This window comes from Colius striatus, chromosome 1 (assembly GCF_028858725.1).
Source record: "Colius striatus isolate bColStr4 chromosome 1, bColStr4.1.hap1, whole genome shotgun sequence".
Taxonomy (NCBI): domain Eukaryota; kingdom Metazoa; phylum Chordata; class Aves; order Coliiformes; family Coliidae; genus Colius; species Colius striatus.
The window spans coordinates 108890035-108916922 of record NC_084759.1 but is presented as its reverse complement, the minus strand read 5'-3'; the positions used below and the strand labels follow the sequence as shown (position 1 = coordinate 108916922).

At 45.9% G+C, this 26888-nt stretch overlaps 2 protein-coding genes across 9 annotated transcripts in view; one reads left to right on the top strand and one right to left on the bottom strand.

Annotated features, from left to right (window-relative positions):
- LOC133626610 (collagen alpha-1(I) chain-like) overlaps positions 1-17846 on the bottom strand; it is a 29722-nt gene extending 11876 nt beyond the window's left edge. The window contains exons 1-3 of the mRNA XM_062006836.1: positions 17329-17846; positions 16038-16431; positions 4997-5102 (exon numbers count right to left, since the gene is read on the bottom strand). Of these exons, the coding sequence (XP_061862820.1) occupies positions 4997-5102; positions 16038-16431; positions 17329-17846 (1018 nt within the window). The remainder of the gene's footprint in view (positions 1-4996; positions 5103-16037; positions 16432-17328) is intronic.
- Positions 17137-26888, top strand: part of BCL9 (BCL9 transcription coactivator) — a 31711-nt gene continuing 21959 nt past the window's right edge. For 3 of the 8 annotated variants that reach the window (XM_062002797.1, XM_062002805.1, XM_062002742.1), the window contains exon 1: positions 20016-20758. The gene's annotated coding sequence lies outside the window, so the exon portion shown is untranslated. Of the gene's footprint in view, positions 17189-17344; positions 17495-20015; positions 20759-26888 lie in introns of those variants that run through there. The other 5 variants (XM_062002749.1, XM_062002757.1, XM_062002770.1 and 2 more) reach the window with 5 other exon arrangements.

Here is a 26888-nt window from a genome sequence, read left to right as displayed (position 1 = left end):
CTGGGGTCCCATTGTGCAGTGTGCTGTCCAGACTCTGGAAAGAGACAGTCCCTGTCCTCAAGGACTTATTGTAGTCCCAAATGAGAGCGTTCATGGTGCTTTCTGTAATGGTTGTGATTTGATGTTCCTCCATCAGGATGTTGCTTCCTTTCCCTCCTCTGTTACATAGGGAGCTTGTTTGCTTGGTTTCTGCCATCCAAACCACCGGCAACTGAAGAGGTGCCTGTATGCAGACCTTGGGGAGGATGTTAGGAGGTTTCTGGCAGTCTGTCAATGTGAAGCATCTTATTTATTAGAGTCTAATGCCCATTTGGGATGCACTTCTGATCTAAAGCTCCTGAATTCCTCCCTTTTAACACTAAAGATGCCATTCAGAGAGGCCTCCTGGGCCCAACGTGTGCTTCTGCTGAACATTGTCCTGATCATATATTTGCCACTGTCTTACTCAGACTTTGGGTTCAGAGATTTGTTTTCCGTTAGATCTCCTCCAACTCCCCTCTTTCTGCAGGGGTTCCAGCAGATAACCAAATAAATATGATTCAATGGGCTGTGGGCTACTGTGTTGCGGTGTATGGAGGCATGTGCGTTTTCCATGTGCAACCTGATATGTGTATGGATGCTTGCATTTGTGTCTGCTAGTGTATTTGGGCTGGAGGAGGTAGCAGCAAAGGCCTTGGCAGCTGGGAAGAAAGGAATGACAGGCTTGCCAAGGGAGGGAGGAGAGAGTTTGGTAGCTGAGATGAGGATTGAGTAACAACTGGAGAGGGAGATCAAATTTAGGATCCATGTTGCTCACTTAAGAAAACAGGAGAAGAAGTAGTACATTGTTTATTGGGGATTGTGTTATTCCTGTGCATTATTTATTAATCTTCTGCTAATGGTACTGCATAAAGAAGTGGCACTTCTACAGCAATTTCACAGACAGCTGGAGGATCAGTTCCAGGAGGTATTGTAACCAGGTCAGGTTAGTGTAGGGAATCCTGCTGGGCTCAGTTTTGACAGGCTTTGGAAAAGAGAAGATTGTTCAGGAGGCATTTGGAGGGGAGAAGAAGGGGGGTGTCTGTGACTCACCAGGGAACAATGAATGCTGTGAGGATAAAGGGAAAGGCTGGAAGAAGACCTGGAGACAATGGTGAATTCCTGGGTTCAGTGGCTTCAGGGTTCCAGCCTGAAGTATGAGAAAGCGTGAGAAAATTAAGTGTTTAGGATAAAGCTCTAGGAGTAATAAAGACAGCTGGTGAGAGAAAGCCAAATGTAAAGAGAAAGCAGGTTTTGCTACATACGGCGCCTTGAAGTGGATCCTGGAAGGCTTGAATGTGAGGCAGGAGTTGGAAGGAGGGATGTACAGAAAGAGATAGCCTGTGCACTGAATGTGACTGAACAATTCTTGACTTATCCATACTGTTCCCTAGCATAGACCCACCACTTTGCAGCCTCAGCAGACCTGATGCCTAAGCAGAGGTGTTGAGGTACTGTGACTACCCAGGGGCAGGAGGCTTTGTTGGTTTGTAAATTTCTCAAGTGCAGATGGATGGGTGTTCCCAGGCAGTTCTTGGGTACTAGTCCTTCCTTGCATTTGAAAGATGCCCTGTCACTTTGATTGGTGGGGCTGGTGTTTTGATAGGTAGCATTCTTCTTTCACTGAGCCATGAAACTGAAATCAGCAAATACTCTAGGAGGAAATCACCATGCTACTGATGCAAACTGTCTTTGAGTGAGAAGCAACTGTTGAAGTACTGGCCAACTTGTAGCCTCCCAAATACCCAGATGAAAATGCAGTGCTCAAAGGTTTTGTTCTTAAGCTTTGTTTTATCCACCAGTTAAACCACATCATCTAGGCAGGGAACACCCAACTTACTGCCTGTGACTGTTTCAATAAGCCACAGGCAGGTCTAAATGGTAGTTCGTGTCTCTTCTGCCTGAGAATCTCAGTGCTCAGCTGGTGCAGAAATTTTTGGGCTTGGAGGAGAGGAGAAGCTGCAGCATAAACACAGCTTCCTGGGCTGTCCCTGATTTTTCTGACTGCAGTGTGATGCCAACTTTGTTAGATATGGCCAGACTATGAATATGAGGAGTCTTGTGGGAAAGAGAGACTTTGAAAGAAGCTCCATTAGCTAGTCAACCTCTTTGCACAGCCCTCACATACAGCTGAGCTACTTGTTACTAGACAGTGTTGAGATGCAATTTCTAATAATATGCAACATTGGTGCAAATCATGCAACAAGTACCTGTGGTTATTGGCACATTTAAGATTTTTTTTTTTTCTCCTTTAAGTTATTGTACTGCACAGTACCCTACAGCAAACCTCCTTGTTCTGCACAATCGTGGCAGTACAGGCAGTGCTAAGAGCAGTGAGAGTTGTAACTGTAACTGTGTGAGCGGCCCACAGGTTTTGGATGAACCAGACCGCGATGGGACATAGCTCTGTTAATCCACTGTGTCTGCTAAGAGCAGACGGTGCCTTGGGCCAACCAACTGAAATGCCTTCAGAGAGCATTTCTCTACCTTGGGAGAATCTGAGATCATCTGAGAAATGGGACTTGGGTTTTAACACAATTTATCCATTGGGGAGGGACAGTCCATTTTAAAAGCCAAGTGCTGATGAGTCCAGGAATGATAAAATCACCCTTGGATTTTTGCTTTTTTAAATGTGTGAACTCCTAGAAGTCATCTATGTTGGTATAAATGAGATCATTTGGCCTAATTAGTTCCAAGCTTAATTAGCAGTAATTATCCCAACATGGGAGTAATACCCGAGTAGGAAGTACTGAGTCCTCGATTAGATAGATCTCTAATTGGTGTTACAATATTGTAATTAAAGCATGCTTATACGCCTCTGCCTCTGCAAGTGATTTGTTTTATGTCTGATTAAACAGGGAGTCCGTCAGCCTCAAGGAGGCCAGGACATCACCACTGATTGAAACAGTGTATTATTCTTTGTTATAGGGAAGAAATGATGAATCACATATACTAGGAAACACTGTGGGCCAAATTAATCCTTTGAGTAATTGCTACTGGAGTTAGGGAAATTACAACAGAGGTGAATTTGGCCTGAAGTGTCTAAGCTCTATCTGTATATCACACAGTTAAACAAATACTCATTTGAATGTGCAGTCTGGCAATTACACCATCAGACAAATGCAAGTAACTTAATCTGCATTTGTGATCAGTGGGTTGCATGGGTGAGTTTGTTTGGCTGCTGGCTGATCATTATTAGATTGCACATTTTGCTCAAATCTTGCAGGAGGTGGTGCCATGTGTCCCACGAGGTGCTGCACCTCGAAGCAGTCAGCTGGGTTTCGGGTGGACGCTGCTGACAGCAACATGCTATGCTTGTCGAGGTGAGACCAGAAAGGTACCACTAGGTCACCTGGAGCACCTTGCAAATGGAGGAGGTGCATGGACAAAGTGTCCTCTTTTCTTAGGGCATCCTTACCTTTAATCTAGCCTATCTGACCCTCCCTCTCTGAAGACACTTCAGAAGAGCTGGTAAACAGATGTTTTTTGAAGAAGTTTAAGAAAAAGAGAGTGAAATGGGAACTTTCTGAAATTAGTCAGCTTCAAAACATGAAAGCTTCCTATGTCTTTTTAAGAAACCACCTCCTTAGGAGTTGGCAAGTGCACTGCTTTATTACTTCTCTGTTCGCTACATGAGTGGGCGACTGTACTTCCTGATTTGGTTCTTCAATATAGAGAGATCATCAGCATAGGTCTGTAGAGGACAGTAACTCCTCGCCTACAGAAAGTAACAAATAGGAATAAGGATGCGTGTATCTTCTGGCTGTCACAAAAGATTTCAAAGCACATTTGAGTCATATCTGAAGTAAAACATCAGCTTATTTCCACTTTACAGTTGCAGAAACTGAGGCACAGATCAATTACTTCTGTTGCTGTAGCTCATGGAAATGGTGTGTATGGCAGCACCAGGAATGTGGTGCAGGTCTCATTGCCTTCTGTTTCACCCACAAAGACATCTTTCTTTTCCAAGGGGGAGGGTCCAGAAGGAGGGAAATGACTTGAGCAAGGAAATAAAAGACACAAAATTCTGTTAATGCAGTATCAGGGTTAAGAATTTAAACACCCTATATACAGCAATTCAAAGCAAGGGTTTCCATAGCAGCATCACTTGGCCATATTGTATGTACACTATTTTGCATTGCTCTCGTGATGTCAAAGGCATATTCTAATATCTATGTGTGCAATATGTCTGAATCAGAGTTGCTATGAAATTTAAGACTGAATTACACCATGGAGGCATATTCTTGTGCAGTGCTAGGAGGAAATAATAGAACTAAGTTTTGTTAGGATTTTCCTCCAGTGATACATTTTTCTTATAAAATTGCTGATTTGCCAAAACTGTTGCTATTTCCATGAAAAGTTGGTTCTGGTTTTGTGTCCTACCTTGAAAAAAAAATGGAGAAAAGTTTTGAAGCTGTCAAAATAAAAAGTGAAATCTTGCATTTAATTCATTTGGTCGTAGTTTCTAGGTATAAGTTTTGAAAACTGTTTTTTTTTTTTTTCCTTTACTCTGATATAGAACAATGATTTGAAATCTCTGAAAATATTGAAAGAAAAAGAAACATTCCCTTTCACCCTACATAGTCCCTATGAACTGTCCTGGAAGTGGAGGGAGATAAGTGAGTGACTGCATCACTCAACAGCATATGTAGCTGCTTGGTGCATTGCAGTGGGAGCAGTAGGAGAGGTTATCTCCCTGAGTACCTCTCTGCCTACTTAGTATAGGCAGCTGTAAAGCAGCAAGAAAGGCCTGTACAGGACTGCTTATTTTTTTCCACAGAGTCCAACTCTCTAAATTCCTCCAGTGTCACCTGGGTACGATAAGGTTAAGACTTTGGACTGGGAGGTGTTTGGGTGGCAGCCACTGTCTCACATCATTTAATCTCCCTTCAGCAGATGATGGGATCTCAGTGAGGGGTGAGCCACTGCCTATCCTTAATTGACGCTCTATAATAGGGATGGTGGGACCTGCCCTCACCTCCTAAGGCATGGGCAAAGAGCCTCCTATGTAGCAGCGTAGCTCTTCCCTGCACTCGCCCCTCTCTGCCCACTGCGTTCAGCACCTCGTCCAAGCTCTGAAGCTCCTAGGGGGAGAAGGAGAGATGTCGTGCCCTGGGCTGCGAAGGAGTGCTCACACTCATGGAAAAGCCTAGTGAGGTGGTTTGGTGTCAAGTCTTCCTGCTGGCAGCAGCTTTTCCTTACTGCCAGTGTTCCCAAATGTTGGTGTAGCCTGTATGCCAAGATCTCCTTTTTCCCTGCTCCCTCACATTGCAATTGGTAATCCCCATGCCTGTGCTTCAAGAGCTATGATTTAGACTAGCTTTGCCATGCATTGAGGCCATTCTTATTCAGGAAAAAAATTGCAAAAGAGGTGTGAGAGAGAAGGAAAAAAAAAAAGAGAGCTATGTTTTTTCTTATGTGGCAGTGATGGATGCTGGGTATTAGAGAGAGACAAGCTGACAAACATCTGAATGAGTGGAAGAGACTCCTAACCCAAAGGGAGGAGTTGTGGTTTAGGTTAAAGCCACAAAGGAAGTGAAGGAGGTTACCACTTTCCTGTCTGTGGGCAGGAGGTTCTCCTTGTGCTCATTTGAAAGCTCAGCTGTAGCTCATTCTTCCCTAGGAACATACTCATCTGTGTTCTTCTTGAAAAGCATCCTATTTGGCGTCTGATCTTGGGAGTGACAAACATCCCCTTTATCCACAGAAATCAGCAGGAGCTGGGAGCTAAAAAACTGAGAATCACAGACTGGTTTATAGAGCCAGATATTCTAAAGCATCTCATTAAGCCACGTGTCTTGTTTGATGCTGGAGCATGTAGTGTATTTCTCACTGAATCTTCCCCTTGCCGTAGCCACTTGGATTTTTTGCCGTAGATGCCCGTACCTCTGGGGCCTGCTGGCTGCCCACAGGTCTTACTTCTCCCTCATTCCTGAGTGACTGGCCAATTGTGTAGCCATCCTGCCTGAATCTAGCATTCTCACGTGTTGATACAGGGCAGATTCTGAATGCCATGGGATTCCTACCAGCATGGCCTGTGATGAGTGTTTTCCTTGATTTTCACTGCATGCTTTTTTTTTTTTTTAATGGCTCAGAGGCTCTAGTTGTACATGGTTGAAAAGTCTGTTGTCTCAGCTCTATAGCTTCACTCTTCATCTGCGAGGAGAGGATGAATGGTGGTTAACGCCGGTGTGCTGCAGAAGGCGTGTGAGGAGGGACATGAAAGAATACAGGATTGGTCTGACAGGAGCAAGCCTTACCTTGAGTCTGAGGAGCATTGGTGTGCAAGCTGGCTATCTTAACCTGAGCTGTCAACTGGTGACTGCACAGTTGGAACCACTGTCGGTGACAGTGCCTTCTGATCACAAAAGTGTGCTACTGTACATGAAAAGATCATCAGAAAGGTACTCTCCGAAGAGCTGTTATGTGGTCTCTAACCTATTAACAGCCTACCTTAGTCCCTAACCTTGGCCTCTGAATACAGCAGAGTAATTTCATTTACCAGGTGTGAAAACAATATTTTGCCATGTAAGGATGGTTGCTCTATCAAGTATATTTCAGTATCTGCTTTGTGTTTGTTATTTTTTTAAAAGGCTTTGTTGGAACTACAAGATATCATTAAAGATTTATATGTGGCAAGTGTGTCCTTTTCTTGCAGAGTGTTTCCTTTTAGAGACCTTCATGATATTGATTTCAAGTAGATTTTCCTCCTCTGTTTTAAAACATTTCCTTTGCCTATGGATTTTCAACATTACTCACTGGATCTGTGTGCAGTGTGTTCCCCAGACTATATTATGAAGCCAAAGTCCCTTACTGCTGGCCTTCAGGGACCACTTCTGAAGCTGGAAAGACCATTCATTTACTATGTTCACTCAGTCCTGAACAACTATCCAGCATTTCATTCTTCTTACTTCAGGATGTACGCTGTCATCTGAGCCATGGCTCTGCTTTCAGCATGTGCCAGTGGATCCCAAACCTAGTTTAGCAGCAGCCTCTAGGTATCCCTTATTTGTAGTGAATGGTGTTTGGATGTTTTAAATGTAAAAGGAAAAAGAAGCTATGTGATGGGGAAGTGAATAAACTGGAGTTGTAAGGTCATTTGGTTGTGGTCAACTGTAAGGTCATTTAAGGTCATTAGGTAACTGTAAGGTCATTTATGGTCATTAAGTAACCGTAAGGTCATTTGGTTTTAGTATAAGCATTTTATTGATCAGACTCATCCTTGTGGCTATTAGAGTAGGGCACGAGTTTTCTTTTTGGAGAGGGGAAAGGGCTCAGCAGGGCAGCTGGAAGTGCTCATGCAGCACAGAGCCTAGAGGAGTGAAGTGCCACTGCCTTTTCAAGGGGAAGGGCCCATGAGGAGCAGGCTAAGGTCAGCTCTGCCTCAGGATGAGACCGTAGCATCCATGTTCTGCTGCTGAGTGGAAGAGCTCTGTGATGGCCAGCTGAAGGTCTGAGTTCTGATATCTTTTGGTGGATCATATGTGTAAGACACTGAAGAATTAGATTCAGACCTTATAGTGTCTGGCTTACTGTATTTGGCTTTGTTTACTATAGTGTTATAGCCTTAGGGCCACAGAAAGTGCAGCTTTATTGAACTCGTTGGAGTTGTGCTTGCTTATGGCAGCAGGGAGCTGGGGACAAGTTTTTCTGGAACATGTTTCCAGAATCATAAACCCTTTTCTTTGGGAGATGCATTGTAAGTGCCTGGGAAACATTGTCCTAATGGAAATGAGATGCAGACACGAGAGGGTTTCTGAACAAGTCTTACTTCTTCCCCACATCTGTGACTTTCAGTGTCCACCATCCTAAGGCTCAACCCTCTCCTTCCTCATTACTACCAAATCTTAGTTTTGAACACTGTATACACTACCAAGAGCTGTGACGCCCTGGGGTACACTGCAGTCTTGAGGAGAGTAGAGACCTGGATGAGGAAGCCAGCTGACTTGTGTGGGACCCAGGCAGGCTGAAGGTGTGTTACTGGAGAAAGCACCGATAAACTTTGTTAACAGATTAAATGGAATGTAGCCGTGCTTCACCATTTAAATGGTCACAAGAGATACAGTCTTTGATGCTGGATACACATGTAAAAACAGTTGCCAAAAATGTAAGTGGTTCTTAAAGACACTGTAGCCAGAGTATCACCTGCATTCCTCCAATGCTGTCTGGACTGCTGGCATTAATTTTGTCTTGGTTTGACAGAAAGGACAGGCAAAACATGCAGGTTGTGTGCAGGAGCAGCCCATCTTGTAAGCAATCCAAGGCATGGGGAGTATATCTCATCAGAGTTACGTTACCAAGGCAAGTCCCCTGTGCAGCACTATCTCACCATGTTAAATGGATGCTCTGAAATATAAGGATATAGACAGAAAAGAAACATGCTGTCCTGGGTGTCTCTCAGGACCTGCAAGGCAGGTATTGTAAGCAGATGTATTCAAGCAAGGGAACAAACAGATACGATTTAAAATAAGCTGGCAGATTTTGTGCTCAGATGGACTAGGAACATTCACGCAGTCTGTTATTGCAGTTCAGCTGTGAGAGGCCAACACCTTCAGCAGAAAGAGACTTGCAAAATGTTTGGGCAGAAGTATGTCCAGTCATGACATCTTTTGCTAAAGTGATTCAGTATTCGCTCCGTAAAAGTGCACAAGTAAAAATGCAAAAGAATGACAGCAAAGCTTTTATGTAGCTAAAGCCAAAACTCCCGAGTGCCCTCTAATAATGAACACTCCTGATTTTGTTGGTATTGTCCTCTGTCATCTAGGATCTTGCAGATCTGAAAGCCGCCAGTGATTATTACAGAAGAAAGCCAGCACCACACTGATGATAAGCTGATGTCTAATCTAAAGAGCAAGGGCAAAATTCTGTTTGTTTTCTTTGGAGGGATCTCACTGTTTTGTGTCATCTTTGTACAGCACCTGTAAATCACTGACTGGTGGTTTTGAAATGTATTTCCTTCATCAAAAGTTATTTGAAACAACAGGTAGCACCTATCCATTCAGTCTAAGCTCCCTTGACGTTTTTAAATGACAGATAATGAAAACTGTCTTCATTATAACTCAAGCGATTTCATCAGACTGTCACTAGCAAACAATGGCAAATTAAAGACTTAACAGCCCCCAATTGTACTCTCCTAGGTACCTGTGTGAGAATACCTGATGTCTTTTCTACAGCTTCCGGGAAATATAAGAGGTGATTTCTCAGGTGGGAAGGGTTCAGGTACACGAGGCACCAGAGTTCAACGGGCACATGTTAAAATGTGTCTGGAAACCAGTGGTGCTGTGGCAGAAAAAATGGAGCACAAATGTGAGAACGATCGTGGGTGAGAGACACGGCTTATCTAACAGAGTGCTGAGTTCTGCACTGCCTTCAGTTTATGAATGGATTTAAAGCGTGGTGCCAAACAGAGCATATTGCAGTTGTCTAATCCTTAGGTGATAGAGGCAGGCGTGATAGTAGGCAGAGCGGCATCCAAGAGGACTCATCAGAAAGAACAGCCCAGCCAGCCTGGCATTATTGCTACCTGATCTGTGGGAACTGGTCCAGGCCTCTGAATCTGAACTGCTGAAGGGAAAACTAGTTGAAGGAGCATGTGTTAAGTTATGATGCTAGCTTGCCTTGCACTGCTTGTCTCTCCCCAGTCAATGCTGCTTCAGGCTCACCTGGCCTGAGCATGTCACCTAGGTCCTTCTCCCCTCGCTCCTCCTACCCCCAAATCCATAGAGTTAACTGAGCTACCACCCACAGTCAGATGAAAGGGAGATGGAGAGCAGAAGGGACATTTCGCAATAAAACATCATTTATGTGAGATGGCCGCAGTATGGAAAGAGGCTAGCACCAGGGAGTGAATTATAGGGGTCCAGAGAAGAAAGAGACTGTGGCAGAGAGAAGGTTGTTATTGGAGGACATGGGGAGTGAAATGACTGAGATAGAAGGTGTAGATAAATAGTTAGAAATAGCCGCAGTGCTGTGATTTGGAAGGAAAATCAGTCACTACTTCAGTCACCAGCAGTGTTCAGTTTAGGGAACTGAGTGGTAAATTACAGGCAGGTTAAGACTCCAAGAACATCTGTGACCCTGTGAAATGCTGGAGAGGGAAAAGTTGTGGTAACAGTGAGTAAGATTCAGATCTCATCTATCTGAGCATGAGTATCTCAAGGTGAAATAACAGAAGGAGAGGAGGCGGGAATATTGATTTCTGCCTCACAAAACAGACAACAACGCCTACTTTTTCATAGCAAGAATTTAACCATTCACTTTAATGGGCCAGTCTGCAGTATAGTGGGGGCTTGGTTTCTTCTTCTTGTGTGATCTAGAGGGCAAATCATGCTGAAGTTATTTTTATTTTATTGTAGCTTTGCAAGAGAGACATGAGCAAAATTTTACCCTCAAACACCTGTGCATTGACTGTAGGGGCAGCTGCAGCCTGTAAGTGTAATCTGTCTGTGGTGCTGCCTTGTTGTATAGCAGGTGGGTACCCTGAGCAGCCAGATGCTGGAGGAGTAGCACTGAAAGGTATAAAAAGCCTGTTATGCCAAGAGAGCTGCTGTATGTGTTGGTGACAGATGATTTCTGTCTGTCTAAGGGCAGACTTAGCCTCCTTCTATTTATCCTTTGAGAAGGATGCTCCTAATGAAAGGTGGCTTCTTCAGTTGGTCCTGGCTTTCTCAGAAATACTTCTTTGAATGAAATCTCCCTTGGTTGGTTTTACATCACGGAAGCACCTGCTTGTGTGCTCCAGTGTTGTGGGGCAGGCATTACACAGAACGTAGCTGTATGGCTGTGCAAGGGGCCTTGCTGTCTTGAACTAGGCTTAGCAGGTGGCTGAATAGAAGCAGGTGACTTTGACAATTTTCTGAGCTGCTGATGTGTCTTTTATCATTGAAGTAAAAGATGGTCATATGCATACAGAGAGAGCGTAAAGTCATGGTTGAGGATCTGGCAGTTCCTCAGCCAAATTATCCTGGTGGCACCACAGCACGTGGAGTGTGTAAGTGGTTCTCTGTAAAAGATAGGGTCAGTGTAATGGGAGCACTGTTCCTGAGCCAACAGTGATTTTGGTGTCCCCTATTTGCTGAAGTTTCCCTTCTCTGTTTAGTATTCCTTCATATTTTTGGTGTCTTGCAAGAGCATATGTTTCCCCAGATTCTGTTTACCTGGTTTCCCTTCTGATTCAGTATCTCTCCTCTCCTCCTTCTTCTTCTGCTCCCCTTTTTTTTTTTTTTTTTTAATCATAGGCGATAAAGCTGAGCATTTATCTCTATGGCTGCACAGTATTTGCCTCATACCTGCTTATTGACTTGAGAGATGACTTTATAAATAGAGCAAGAGCCTCCTGCAATAGGAATGTTATAATACGTGGGATCTGTTCATCACATCAGAGTTTTGATATGGGGAGAATGTCTTGAAGGGGGGCGCATCAGCTAGAAGGCTCTCTGGAGATACAGAAGAGTATTTCGACCATAGGCCCAGATCCATGTTCCAGCTTAAACCTAGTGAAAGCTCAGATTATTTGAATGTTCATGTGCAAATAGGAAAACACAAGATCAATCGTTTCTCACTTTTCAGTGTATGTAGGGAAGGTGAGAGCAAGACCGTTCTTGCCCAGCTGCATTTGCCATCATCTATATGCCTTTGGTGTAGGGTGATGTGTAGCCAGTGCTGGTCAGATCCATCAGTCTTCTTCCTGGCAGAGCTCTGTGCAGTGTGCAGCCAGCAAGACAGGAGTTATTGGTATAGGTAAGCTACAGGTGGTCTTGTGCTAGCAGGGGGGACAGAGGTAGGGGTGTGTGTATGTGTTTGGAGATGTGGATACTGGCTTTCATCTGGATATATATGCATTTCCTTCCTTGCTGTGTTTGTGAAGTCCCGCACAAGTCAGGGTGCAAAGGGACTCTTCACCCAGACCAAGTTACAAATGTTCACTGTTGTTTGCATGCAGAACTGAGGTTTGACACGACTGGAGAGACTCAGGGTAATGTCTAATGTCAAAAGACACTGAACTAGAAAGAAGGCCAAAACACTCCCTCCACCTCTCCCAGGCCTGATTTTGCTTTGGGAATGGTTTAAAATAAATAAAAGACCTTCTGAAAGCAGAGGGGTTTTTTTTTTTCCTTAAGTTGACAGTGGATGTTAAACTACCCTTCCCTGTGGTCTTTTCCCATCTCTTTTACCTTGTCCATCTTTAGACTTCATCCTGCAGCCAGCTGCATGAAAGCACCTCCCCTGGTGCCCATGCAGAGATCACTGCAATATGTGAACTATAATCACCTGGATTCCTTACAGAAATGGGTTGTTTCTTTTGGAGAAGGCTCATTAGAGGAGGCAGCCATGTAAAACCTAAAGCTCCCACGGAAAAGGTTTCATAGAGCCTGATCTCTCTCTTGTCCTACAGCTCCTGTGATCATTTGCACCTGAGCAAAAAAATGGAAAAAAAAAAAAAAAAAAAACAACAAAAAAACCAAAAAAACCCCACCCCAAAACAAAAAAAAAACCCAAACAAAAAAACTCCCAAATCCTAAAGCAAACAAACAAAGCTAAACATCCTCCTAGTGATGTGTGTTCCAACTTCCAACAGTGATAGTGTTTTACACCCACTTTGTACAGGTACACATGACTGCAGAAGTGGAGGCAGCACAGAGAGCAAAGCTCTTAAGGAGCTATTGGAGCTTCCCAGCTGGAAGGGTGTAATCACACTGAAAGAGGGAAATGTTGCCTGAGCGGACAGGAAATATGTGATACAATTTCAGCACAGAGTTGCTGGAGATAAAATAGCCCATAAACTGAAAAAAAAAATGTAGGGATCACTTTGCACAGCCCAAATGTGTCACGTCAAAGGTAAGGGCAAGGGATCTTTTGCCTGCAGAATATGTGGTGCATCAGCTACAGATGTGCATGGTGCCCGCATCCTTTACCTGCGAGGAGGAGTGCACGTCCCTTGTCCTGGGTATAGTGACTGTCTTGAGGGAAGGTTTTTAAGCATTAATGACTGAAAAGGCTCTCTCTACTGTTGCATTTGAGGTGAAACTTGTTTCATGTGGAATGACTGTGTTGTTGGGGAAGAGGCTCTGCTTCGGAGAGTGGATGGTCAGGAACAGGGTATAGCTTCAGAAGAGAGTATTGCCTCCAGACTTTGTATGCTAAGGCTCCATGTCACTACTTCACCTGCTCTCAATCCTGTCTTCACAAGTTCCCGTTCCTCAGATGTTTCCACCTCTTCCAGTTGTGCCAGTTCAGCCGCTTGTGGGTATGAAATCTACCTTGGAGCTGGTCTGGTGTTAAGGATTTGTTGTTGTAGTAGGGCTTCTTTTTAAAGAAAAAGAGTTGGATCACTTAAACAGCTCACCTATGAGTGTGGTTACATAAATAGTTTAACTGGCACAAATGAGTGGCAATAACTGTGAGAGAGCGCAGCAGGATCCTCTTAAACTGGGTCTGCTGCAGATGGAGTAGTGAAACAGCCACAGCCCTACATGCTCTTTGCGTTATTTGCATGAGTAGCTCCGTTGTGTTTCAGTGGGACTCTGCTTACACATGTAAAATTAAGTGTTTGCAGGGCCGGGCCCTTAAAGAGAAGAAAAGCCACGATTGGGGTGTGCCATGCACTCAACCATATATAGAAAGTGTAATGCAAATGTATGTTACTGACTGGCCTATCTTGTCTGATCTGTCCGCTCTGCAGAACTGGAGCTCCTGTAGCAACTTTCCTTAGGCTTGGTTTGCTCTCATCAAAGGCAACCCCGCTTTTGAATAGAAAAGCCCATGTTCTGTCCCTGCTGCAGCCAGGGAGTCATGAAGAGAGTGTATGCAGTGTGGTGAGAACTCTAATGTTTCCAAGATGTTCTTGGATTTGCCGGAGTTCTCTAAAGAGCCCGGACAGCTGGCTTCTCTGGGGCAGCTTTTACAAGCTTGGCCGAGGGAGGGCAAGGCCTCAATGAGGGGGGATGCTCTCGAGGTTGGCAGACTCATGGTCTGGGGCACCACCACCCGAAGTCCTGGCTTACAAACTGTCCTTGCAGTCAGGATCATTTGGGAGCCTGATGTTGTCAGTTCCCATGGTCAAATCTTTCATAGATGGCAGCAGGGATTTCTCAGCTGAAAACTCCTGTCTTGGGAATTCACTGCTCGTGGCAGTTTGCTGTGGCAGATTCCCAAAGGTGGTGGCTGAAGTAGCAACTTAACTCTTGAGAGTGAAGCAAAACACCTTGATAGTTGCTATCTGGAGCCCCAAAGAGAGGAAGGAAGAGACATAAAGCCGTTGGAGGGGAGAGGCTTGGTGTGGTTATTTGAGACCGCTGCCTGCAGAGTTGCACAGTCATTTATAACTGTTTGAAATGTGGGGGGATGGGGTTGGGGGGATGGGAGGGGAGTTGAAGGAACCACAGCATCTGCTAACTAGTAGCATTTTATGCTCCTTTTCCCTGATCTTAACTCCTCAAGGGCCAAGAGAGCGAAGTACTGGGTCAAAGAAGGGAGTAGAATAAAAACGTTCCCTAACACCTGGGTATTTTATCGCTGCTGTTTTGTGTTGGGATAGAAGCATAGAGTCAGATTTTCAAAGTTACCTTCAAGAAAGGGAAGCTGGGTGTCTGGCGTCCTTATGAAAATCCCAGCCTCTACTGCCCAGGGAAAACAAACTTCCTTTTAAGCAAACCACGGCGGGTCCCTGATGCTAGTGAGAGCAGGACTGAGTCTTCTGTCACCAGAAGGCATCTGTTCCTTACATTGTGTTTTGCTGCTTGGCTGTTCTACTCTGTACAGCTACTGCTATTGCAGCCTTTCCTGGACTCTCTCCCCTGAGCCTTCCCTGGTGCAGGGGTGTAAAGGAGAAGAGGAATTGCAGGTGTTATATTAAAAAAAGACCCATATCAATGTGAAAAATAGAGGTCAGGTAAAGGAGCAGGATGAACTGATATCTACAAAGGTGGTGGTTCAAGTGGAAAGGTACAGGTGGAGCTGGTTTCAGTGGATGAATTGGAATGACTTGCCAGAGACCCAACAGTTTCCACCTTCTGGACATGGGTCCTGGGAAGTTGTAGCCTGAGGGATGTGGGTGGGAAAAAGTAACAGAAGCATCAGTGGGCTGAAAGCCAGTCCAGCTGGAAATGGTGAGGGGCTCTGGTCTGCAAATCAGAAGGAATTGAAAACCACTGTTAAGAAGTATCCCCCTGGAGGAAGAGTACCTAGGGTAAGAGGTGTGAATTAGCTACTGTGGCAGCGCTCAGGAAGCTGTAAAGAATTCTTTAACGATGTTACTAAGTGGGCACAGACAAGGGGAGGAGAGGGACAAAAGAGGAAAAGCCCCTTAGGGATGGAGGGCTGAGGAGAGAGAGAAGCTGGTTTTATCTGCCAGAGCATGCCAAAATGGTATTCTTCCAAGGAATTGGGTTATTTAAAAGTGAGTTGGACAGGGTAAAGAGTGAGTTGTTTGAGGATAAAGGGAGACTGAGAACACACTCTGCATTTCTAGTCACTTACGTTGTATAGGCAAAACAGGTTATTCAGGCATCGTGAATACGCAAAAAATGATCAGCCTGCTTTCTCTCATTAGACTGCAGCGGTTCTGCATCTGTGTGCCACTGGTGCCTTGGAAAGCTCATGCTTGCAACCCAGAAGCTCGCCCATTTTAAAAACATTTTGTGGAGGTGAAGGATAAGTGGATGTTGAAAGCACTCTAAGTAAGTCGCTGACTGAAAAGGGTGAGAGATTGCTACGAACCTTCAAAACTCTTAACTGCCAGCCGGCTTCAAACTAGTTTGACAGTTAATTCCCCCAAACGTGGAGCATTTATTCAGGATAGGGCCCTGGAATGTGTTTAGATAGGTTGCGTCTGTTTGTCATTACTGTCTGGTTTCCTCCCTGTTGCAAGCTGCTGCTTAACCCAGTGCTGCCTTCAGAAAAGGCCCCTCAGAGCAGCTCCACCAACCCGCTGGCAGCTGGTGGGCAGTCAAGTTGCTCACCCACCAGGTAGGAGAAACATGCTTCTCCACAAGTCCCCTCCCGCTTTCTTCCTGCCTTGCCGAGGGCCAGCCGTCCCCTTCCTCCTTCAGAAATACGTGGAAGGGAAATTCCACGCCGGGTGTCAGAGGGCTGAGTGAACATAATACTCCAGCCGACACCTCTGGGCTGCGCCCCTGGCGAGCTGATGGCTGTGCCCGTGGCTGGTTGCGATGCACGGTGCCCGCCTCAGCTTCTCGAGGCGGAGAAGCCTCAATGCGGGCAGCTGGCGTCTGCTGTGGTGCCGAGGCGGCGGCCAGCGAAGGTGCCATGGCACAAGCTGCCTTGGCAGCCGAGGTGGTTTTGGGCAGGACGGTGTTGAGGGGGGCTGGCAGGGCGCTCGCCTCGCCCCGCCCCGCAGCCACCCGCCCGCCTTCCCGCAGCCCCCCGGCCTCGGCGTGCGCCTCCCCCGGGGGCCTTGCGAGGCCTCAAGGCTTGGCAGCGAGCGAGCGGGCGGGGGAGCTGCTTCCCCCCCTCCCCTGCGCGGCCCGCGCCGCTTCCGTGCCGTTAGGGGGCGGGCCCCGCGTGCCGCCTCAGGGGAGCGCGAGGCGCTCGCGCAACGCGAGGCGGGGTGGGGGGCGCCGGCTCCCGCGCTGACAGGGGCCCGCGCCGGCACCCCCCCCCCGCCGCCTCAGCTCACAGGGCGCCTTCCCTGCGGCTGCAAGCACCGGGGCACGCGGCGCCCCCGCCGCCGCGGCGCGGCCCCGCCCAGGGAGTGGTGTTCGCAGCGCTCGACTCCGCGGAGGGAAGTTTAGGGGGGGTGGGGGGTATGCGCGGGAAGGGCGGTCTCTTTAAGAAGCGCCTTGGGCGCGCGGTCTCTTTAAAAGGGGAGGAGGGGGTGGAGCTGCCCCGAGGCGAGGGACAGGCTATGTTAATGGCGAGGGCGGCGCCGCGGCCATCGGGGAGGGGTGGGTGATGCTTCCCGCGGGCCCGGGGGGCGCTCGCCGTGGCCGGCCTGTCTCTTTAAGAGCCTGGCTGCTCCCACTGTGTAGGCGAAGGCGGGAGCAGAGCGTGTGCGAGGGGGAAGGGATACAGTCTCCGCCCTCTCGCTGGGGAGGGGCGGGGCGGGGGGCCGGGCGAGACCACTGCCCGGAACGGGGAGTAGGAGGCGGTCCTGCCGGCGGAGTGAGTAGGGGACAGTACCATTCCCGGGGCGGGGCGCGCGCGACGGGCGGTACCATTCCTCTCTCTGGGTTGCGGGACGCGGCGGGAGGGGGGAGGCGGGGGGGGGGGGGGGAACGTTGTGGAGAAAAGTGTGTGTGTGGGGGGAGAGGGCGGGGGGGAGCGGGTGAGAGGGGCTGCGATGGGCGGTACCATGTGTGCGGGAAGAAGAGGGGGGAGGCGCTGGCGGACAATGGAGCCTGTGTGTGTTTGCGGGAGGGGGAAGGACCCGCCGTCGCCGGGGGGAGACGCTGCGCCGCCCCCTCCCGCCCGGGGCTGAGAGGAGCCTTGGCCCCCGCCCCTCCCCCACAGCCTGGCGGTGAGTGAGGGGGAGGTGGCGCGGCGGGCACCGGCCGACCACCGGCACCGGCTACCGCCGCCGCCCGCCCAAAGTTTGAGAGTTGGGGGAGGCCCGGGGGCGGCGAGGGGCCGGGGGGCGCCGCGGGGAGGCTTCGCTGCCGACGGCTGAGGGGAGCCCTGACCCCGGGACGGCGGCGCCCCGGCGGCCCCAGGGTGCTCGGGGCTCTGCTTGGTCTCCGCGGCGTGCCCCGGGGGCTCCGTGGTGCTGCGTGGAGGGGTGCGGGGTGCCCTGGCGCTGTGCTGCGTAGCGAGGGGTGGGGGATGCTCTGAGGTGCGTGGGGCGCCTCGGTGTTGCGCGCTGTGGTGGCCATGTGGGGTGTTCTGGCTTGCGGGAGGGGAGCAGAGGGGCCCCCAAAGCAAGGGGTGCGGGGTGCTCCATGGAGCAAGGGCTGCCTGGGAGCTGCCCTCTGTGGGATGCAGGGGATGCCCGGGGGCTGTGCTCTGTGGGGATACGTGTGGGGTGCAGGGAGTACTCGGGGGCTGTGCTCTGTAGAGGGACGTGTGTGGTGTAGGGGATACCTGGGGGGCTTGCTCTGTGGAGGGATGTGTGGGGAGTAGGGATTGTAGGGAAATCCCGTGAGATTATACTATATGGAGAGGCATATGGAGTGCGTTGCATTGCATTGTGGTGCATGGGATGCCTTGGGCACTATGCTATGTAGAGTGGAGTTTGGGTTGCTCTGGCTTCCTGGGGATGCTCTGGAGGTTGTACCATGTGGACAGATGAGTGGGGTGGCCTGAATTGCATTGTGGTGCATGGCATATCCTAAGAGCTGTGCTGTATTGAGGGACACGTGAGATGCTCTGTGGTGCATGGGATGTCCTAGGGCTTTTGCTTTGCTGAGAGATGTGTGTGGTGCTCTAGGTTGCACTGTGGTGCAGGTGATGGCCATGTGGCTGTGTTGCGTGGAGGGATTTAGGGTGCTGTGGGTTGCAGCCCTGGGGTGCTCTGGAGGCTGTGCTGCATAAGTAGGTATGTGGAGTGCTCTCTGCTGTATTGAGCTGCACTGATATGCTTAGGATGCCTGAGGGGCTGTGCTGTATGGAGACGATGGTGTTGAGTGGATTAGAGAGGTAGTTCTGAGATTTTAATCCAAGTGAGGGATTGGGATTTGAGAAAGGAGGGGCTGCAACACCAGGACTAGGCTATTTGGATAGAGGAGTGTGGGCTGTACAAGGAGAAAGAGGCTGATCTGAGTGGGGTGAAATCTGGATGTATGGATTCTGAAGTTAGGGAGTGGGACACAAAAGGATGTAAGTGGGTTATGAGGGGAAGCATGCAGTGCTTGATGAGAGAGGATATGTGGGACATTAAGTCTTGTGGGATATGCTGGGAGGAAGGGCTGGGGGACTCTTTTCTCAGGAAAAACTGAAATAAGGGTGTCTGTAGGAAGGGATGTGGAGAGGTGGATGAAGAAATGTGGAGCGTGAGGTTTGCTAGGAAGAAATAAATTGATAGAATGGGGGATGGATGAGATGGGAGAATGTGAGCAGCTGGGATTGAAAGGAAAATGGGAGTGGGATTGCAGTATATGGAGTCGTTGGGAGACAGAATATGGGGTAGGAAGTACTTTTAGCACGAGAAAGGGTGGTGCTTGTGGTTGGAAAGGGAATTGTAGGGTTCCAGAGCTGGAAAGCAGTGTAGATAAGATAGTTAAGAGGAACAGGAGTCCAGGGAAGCCACCACATGGCATTTCAACACTACGTGCTCATAGTTGTGCAAGAGGAGTTTGTAGGATACTAAGAGTGTGTGGGGGGATCTCATATATAGAGAGATCATGGGGAAGAGCAATGTCTGACAAGGCAGAGAAATGTGTTTATTTGGAAGTGTTTCTGCTAGGCGGAGAAGAGGTGCAGTGCATGAGATGGTGTCTGTGCCCTGGCCTACTATAAGGGAGTATATGGGAGGCTTTCAGTGGGATGAGAGACTAAATCTGTAGAGATACCACAAGTTCATGTGGGTAGAGGTTGGACAATGGAGGGAGAAAAAACAACATTGCAGGCTCCAAATGCTTGGGGAAGTGATGGGACTGGCAGATGCATGCAAGGAGCAAGTATCCACTTCTAGAATGGGAGCACCTTGTATTTCTGTGTTGCCTAACTTTCTGTCCCTCAGGCCACTGTACAGGCAATGGGGTGATGGGACTAAAAAGGGCTCCAGTGACTAAATGTTTGGGATTTGGAAGGTAGATGTTACTCTGGAAGGGTAGACAAAGCATAGGGACACAGATGGGAAGAATTGTAATGATAAAATATGAATGTGGGATGATTAATTGTTTAATAGTAAACAAAATGGGAAATTGCCATGCAGCAAAGAAAGAAAATATGAAACAAGTGGCAGAAGGGAGCTGGTTGTGGAACAGTTCTAACCCCACCAATATGAAAGAGAAGATACTTCTAGTTTCTGGATGCCAAACGTACCTTGAACTCAAGCTGCTCTGTAAATAACCATGAACTTCACTTTCTGGGAGAGAAGCATCAAGTCTTGCAGCTCTTACCTTGTAAAGTAACGTCATCTCCTTGGTTTGGGCATAAGCTTCACTGACTTTGAGGCAGAGAAGAAAAGCTTGTGCCAGGTCAAGTTTGTCTCATTAAGCTTCCCTGTTGGTGACTAGTTGCTCTCCTGCCAAAATACAATTGGAAAAAGCAGAGGAGAGTTCCTCCAGTTCTGAGAGGTTCCAGTAACATTCTTATTTTCCTCAAAAGTATTTTGTCCTCAGTTTCCCTGTGGAAAGCCCACACAGTCATCATAGGATGCTCTGAAGCATCCTTAAATGTACCAGGCTTTAAAAGCAGGAGCAAAAAATGTGATGTAGGTTTTTGTTCTTCTGTTTTCTTGTAGGATAAGTACTTGGTCAGTGATTGCTCAAAATATTACAAAAACAAGTGTTGCAAAGCTAGGCAAGACATTGAATGAAATCAAGGAAAATATCACAGGGTATGGAATTAAAGAGTTAACATACGGCTTTATTCCTGTCTTCTTTTTGTTTACCTCTTTCCTGCCTTATATTAGGGCTGTTAATGCCCAACCAGTTTCTACAGTGGGATGTTACAGGTGTTGGACTGATAAAATTGAATAGAGACTAATAGAAGTAGAGGCTAACACACAGTTGTTTTGTGTTCATCCTACACTTACAGCAGAGCTGTGCTAACAGAAGTGCTCATCCCCATATCCTGTAGCAGAGCAGTCTGCTTCTTCCTGGGAATCACGGGAGCTGCTTTGGTGAGATGATATAGCCATTTTGGACAAATTGGCACTATGGCTCTGTTGTGTGGTGTGGGGGTACTTTTTGGAGGTGTGTCTTTTTTTTTCTTATTCTTATTTTTTTTTTTATAACAGTGATCTCCAAAGAGATTATTTTTAATGAATGTGTCCTTTTTTTCTTACTCAAAGCATAAAAATGGCTCAAGGGCTCATATTCTTTCCCTGTCTCCCTTGCTGGCCCCTCCTCAAACAACAAAAGAAAGGCAGCTTTCTTTTTTTAAGTCGGAGTCAGCAAAGATGTCACTTTTGGGATTTTGGAATTTTCCCAGTGGAGTGGGTTTTTTTGTTGATCTGGGCTGGTTTTTCTTTTTGGTGGTATGTGAGGTTCTTGGTGTGGTGGTGTTTTTATTTTCTTTTTTTGTGGAAAGGAGTCTGGGGATCTTGGGTCTCACTGCACTGTTGTGAACTCTTAACACCTTAATTGAAGGGGTGGAGATGCTGAATCACTAACAAAGACCTCCTTTATCCAAAATGTTAATCAATCATTGACGTTAAATAAGTGTGAACAAAACCAAACAAAAAAACCCCACCCTAAACATGTTTTTGTCTAAGTCCCCCTCCCATTCAGCTGCTCATCTTTGGTCAGGTTAACATTAGAAATTCTTTTAGGGGTGCATTTTTTACGTGTGTATATGTACTTGGTTTTGGTAATGTTTGGTAAAAGTTCTGTTGCTCACTTCCCACTGTAGTTTTCACAATACAGAGTATTTAGCTCATGGATGAAATAAAGATGTTTTGGGTGAAACTGTGATCTGCTTTCGTGTGAGGGAAGTAGCTAGACTGTGACAATAATGTTGTAACCATCTTTTTGTGGCCTAGAGGTGTGGGTTTAGGGAAGTGTTTTGCTTTCCTCTCTTGGTATCAGTTAATTCATTTATCTGTCTTCTAAGCTAGACAGGACCTGAATTTTAATGTGAAAGAAAATAAATTTTTCTATTCCTACAACCAGAAGCTTTGTTATGAATACAAAGGGTGTGGACTCTTTCTTCCCTGCACTTCTCCCCTTTCCTCCCCCCTCATCTTGCATTTCATCTTTACAGTTCATATACTTGGATTGTTTTCAGTTAGTTAGTCTGCAGCCAGAGAAGCTACATTTGTCACTAAATATCCAAATATAGAAACTAAGGCAACTATAAGCCACGAGGCTAAAATATTCATACATAACAGCTTTTCTGAACAGTATCAAGGTTTGAGGTGGAATGGAGTACCTTTGATCCATATTTGCTTGCTATTCAAAGGCTTGCTACTCTGTAATACGTTGACTTTCCATACCTATTTCTACATGTTTCTTTTTAGTTTTTGTTTCCCTTTTGAATTTCTGCTGACAGGCTGTGTCAATTCTTTTGCCTTACAAACTGTGCCTATGGCTTAGGAATTTCGTTGATCTTTTATAAATTCAATGGAAAAACCCTCAACCCACAACAACTTTATCCTGTGGAGTAATTTACACTCAAGTGAGTATTCAAACTAATTCCCATCTTAAATGTCAGCTGTGCTACCTAGCAGGGTTTGATCTCTTCCACTTTCTATAAGTTTAGCAGTACTTTTTCAGCGATGCAGGCAGCCTTCATAAAATCCTTCTATCTAGTGCACATGGCCTTGGACTTCACAGAAATCTCTGTGCCTCGGTTAAGGTCTGTGGTCTGTTTACATAGATATGAAGTCCTTTAACCCAGCAAGATTTGCTGTGGGCTTGGATTTCCTGCTTACAAGCTCTGCTGGAGTCCCTCTAGCCTTCCTGCTGGCAAAATAAAGGTGTTAACTGAGGTTTTCGGAGCAATTTGTGAATTGAAGGAGATTTCATTGGTGAATTCTGGTCTGAACACTGCTCTGCCTGCCATATTTAAAATAGCATTACCCCCTTACCTTTATACGCCTGCTAGGCTTTTCTTTTCTGTTTTAGAACTACAGTAGTTTTTGAGCTGGATCCTCTTTCTGGTAGGGACTGTACAAATGCAGAAGATCAGGGACTTTATTCCTAATTATGACTTCTGGATAATCTTGAAGAACTTGAGCAAAAAAACCCCATCTGCTGGGAAGTTTGTGAAGGGTTGCCCTTAAGACTGTACAAACACTGTCAGCTCAATAACAATAGCAAAACATAAGATGATATTGTAATCTGTACTGAATCCAAACCAACTGTTCCAATGTTGAATTTAATCTGAGCCTTATTCAATTTTTTAAGAAGCAGAACTGAGCCTTGTGACTGTATCTTTACCTATAGGCCTGTCTGCTTTCCATTCATATACCCACGAGCCTTTCTTTCAGTGCTAGAATTGGCTTTTGAGGTGTCCTCATTGCTTACCTGTTTTGATTTTTGCACCACCCCTCTGTGTGTGCTGGTACTTCTGCCAGAGCAGCTGTATGCTGAAATGGATCAAGGAACTGTACTGGATTATAAGTAGCTTGGCAAAAAAAAAGAGAAAAGATTATGCTTGGCCTGCATCAGTTTGCCAAACTGTTTGGGCAAACAAATGGTTCTACAGGCACATCAGACAGCCTGGTGCAGGAGCGGAAGTAAATATTGGTAGCAGCAGTTTTTAGCTGGCGTTGCTGCCAAAAGGAGTACTCATCTAACTGTACCTCTGTGAGTCTGCTAAACTTGCTAAATGTTATTTACACCTATTTGTTACAGCTTCTCTTGTCTGAGAACAGTTCCTTCAGCTTACCTTGTTCTTCTTGCCAAAAATGTTTCTTATCTCTGGACATATATGCAATGTATAAAAAGAGAAACCCTCTTTAAGAAGCTTTAAAGAGGGCAAACTGAAGAATATGATGGTTTAGCTATGGAGAAGTTTCTGCTGCTTCGAGACTGATGATACAGAACATGTAGTGTAAATTGATGATAGACTTTTTAGTGTGGTTGCAATTAAGCAGTGAAACTCATGCTGTGAGAGTCATCAGGAGCAAGAATTCAACAAGAGTTAAAAAGGATCAGATGTCTGTAGGAATATGAAGAATATTCAATTATTGTAATCAGTGACAGTAGAAATTTTGGAAGAGGTATTAAGCCTATGGTCTAAACCTTGATTTTTATTCTGCTGTAACAGATGCCTCTATATTGAGAAAGAGGGAGGGAATAGCTGCTTATACCTGGGTTTGCTGTGGGGTTCTCACACACTTTTCTGGAAACATGATTGCAACCAGTGTGTGAGATGCCATTAAACTCCACAGGCTTCTGGTTGGATCCTGTGACCCGTCCCAAAATCTAGTCCCAGCTACTGATCTGTAACTACTGTGAAAAGAGCTGCCACTACCTGACTTTTTACCTTTGTTTTACTCCTGCTTCTGTGGGTTGTTCTTGCCTGTTCTTGGGCAGAGATGGATCTCAGCACCCTGGTTTTTATCTACTTTGACAACGCTCATTTTATTTTATTTTACGATATCTGAAGAATGAATATTATCTCTTTAAAGTAGATAGATATGCTTCAAGATCTATTTTCCAGACAGACTTAAAAGCAGAGGTGAGTTTTTTGTTGTTTTCTCTCAGAGAAGAAGCTTGTAGAATAGGGAAGGGAGATGAGACGTGGAACTGTAAGGAGGTTGGCTTGTTTGTTCGTTTCAAATCCTTTTGGAGGAAAGAAAATGCAAAGTATGCTGTACCACTGACATAATTTCTTTCAAGAAAGCAGGACACAGAGGTGGTAAAGCAACATCCTTTGAGAGTTCACTGAAAATTGGGTGCTGTAGCTTGAAAACAATACTGATTTTTAAGTGCTTCTTAGTGGTACAATCAATGGCAAAAAGAGAGTCTGATATGCACAATAATTTCACTGTATATGGAATTGGAGGAGAGCTTGCCACTTTCTATATTGAGTTCAAAGCAGTTGTGACTTGAGCACAGGTAGCCACATGGCTGCCTGCTCAACTCCTAGCGGTTACTCTGAGCTGGTAGGCCTATTGGCTTATGAGAATGCTGGCCTCCTGAGAAAGCAGTGTCACTCTGTTCTTGCTACTTAATTTTTTGGTGGGGCTGTCTGCATAGTAGTAGAGCAGGGGAACTTTCAATTTGCCTTCTGAACATAAAGTGCAGATACCCGTTTTACCTTATCAGTAGGGTGGCCGGGACCTGTGGGCTCTCTTAAAACCGGGTTAGATTGGGTTTGGTGGTGAACTTGAGAACAGAACCTGTCTCTTAACGTGCCTGTGATTTGTCTACTTGACCATTTTACTTACACTCTACAAATTGCTTTAAAACTGGAGTCTACTTGTGTATGTCGTATGGAGCCATCTTTGCAGTGTGTATAGAATTATGCAAAACCTGATGGGAAATACTGATTTAGTAGTTCACTGATAAAAACACTGGGTAAGATCGAGCAGTGCACCCTTTTCCAGGTTGCTCAGAGCTATGCTCTCTACATTTTGCTAGACTGACTATTTCAGGTGTCTTGATACTGCCATTCCACTGGCTATGAAATGGCAGTATTTTATCTATGTACCAATCTGGTTTTATTTGAGGATTGATTTGAAATGTATTTGCAGTGTAATATAAACCAAAGCTGTAGCCTGTTGAGGTGAGCAACCACAGCTTCTACAGTGAGAGCTGTAATGATGGAGAGTTTAGGCAGTCTTACATATGGAGAAACTTTACTTGGAACTTTTGCTAGCGAAACTGAAGTTTTCCACCACATTTTATATTATGTATGAGAAGGGAATAAAGAACTTGGGGCCAAAATGGCATGACAGCTTGTTAGCAAGAAAATGCTTTCTTCTGTCTCTTTAAAAAAAAAAAAAAATAACCTTCTTGTGGTTGGGGATAGAAAGTTGAAACTGTCAGGCAAATAGCCACCATCCAGCAGAAATGCTTCTGAATGTTTGCGTGAAAGCTAGCTTTGATTTGACAGTTACGAGTCTTTGAAAATAGTGCTCTGTTTATACAGTACAGTAAATACTTTGAAGTACGTTAGGCTTTGCTGTACATGTGTGGCTAACTGAGGAATATTAAACGCGTACGTCTTGTGTTGAGCGAGGGAGGAACCTGCAGCAGTTGGAATTGCATGCTCTTCATACTTTCATAAGATCATGTCAAAGCAGTAGATTTGATAATAGACTTGATTATACGATTGCTTAATTTCTTGTCAAAATAACATTTTTACATGTGGTGTTTTGAGATCTTTAAGGTGACCTCATGTTATTTATCAAGTGTCAGTTTTCATCCCAGCAGCTTTGATATAATCATGTAGCATTGTGGAGTACTGTGTACCAGCAGTCTGCTTGCTGGAGTTGTTTGAAGTTCCTTACTCCTTAGAAGAATCACTGTTCTGTTAAAGATCCTACATTTAACAACTAGGAAACCAGTATACAAAAATACTGTGCTGTGTCGCTAAATGTCATACTACATCTAAGATGCCTAATGTGGGTCTAAAACCAAAGACACATGAGGTTCAGTGCAACCAGGAGTGTATACCCCTTGAAACACATCTTACCCAGAGGCGAGTTGCATGGGATAGAGTAACTTTCTCCTCTCCAACCCTGTGGGAATGCCCACTTTGCAGCACAGAGTTCACTGGGTGCCTGATGCTAGGAAACAGCAGGAGGGCTTGTGTAAGGGGGAAGAGCAGAGGGCTGACTAGTGGTGATGGTCCTGAACGAAAACTGGTCTCGCGGTCAGTGCTGGAAGGTAGCAATGCTTAGGGGAGCCTTGCAAAACTGCTCCTTTGGGATGAGAGAACGGACAGACATCTGTTAAGGTGAAGGTTAACATGAAGGAGGGTATGTAGGTTGCTCTCGGCAATTATGACAGGCATGTGATGTCCCCTTGCAGCATACTGGGAAAGTACTTTCTACTTGCTGTAGCACTGGGTTTTCCCCAGAGGAGGTCTATCCTATACTGACCCATCCCAGCCTCACGTAGCTTATGAAAACTTGACAAGATTGCAGCCTGAGGAGTTATGCCTGAGGACTGTTTCTTATCTTTGATTTGGGAAGCCTGGAGAGGGATGCTGAAATGAAAAGTGCTTGTTTTTGCTGTACTGATAGGTGGCTTATTTCTCCCAAGCCTTCTGCTTTAAACAGCGTGGTGTTACTACATGTTGAAGAAAAAAATTCCCATTATTTCTGCTTTTTTTTTTTTCAATTTTTTTTTTTT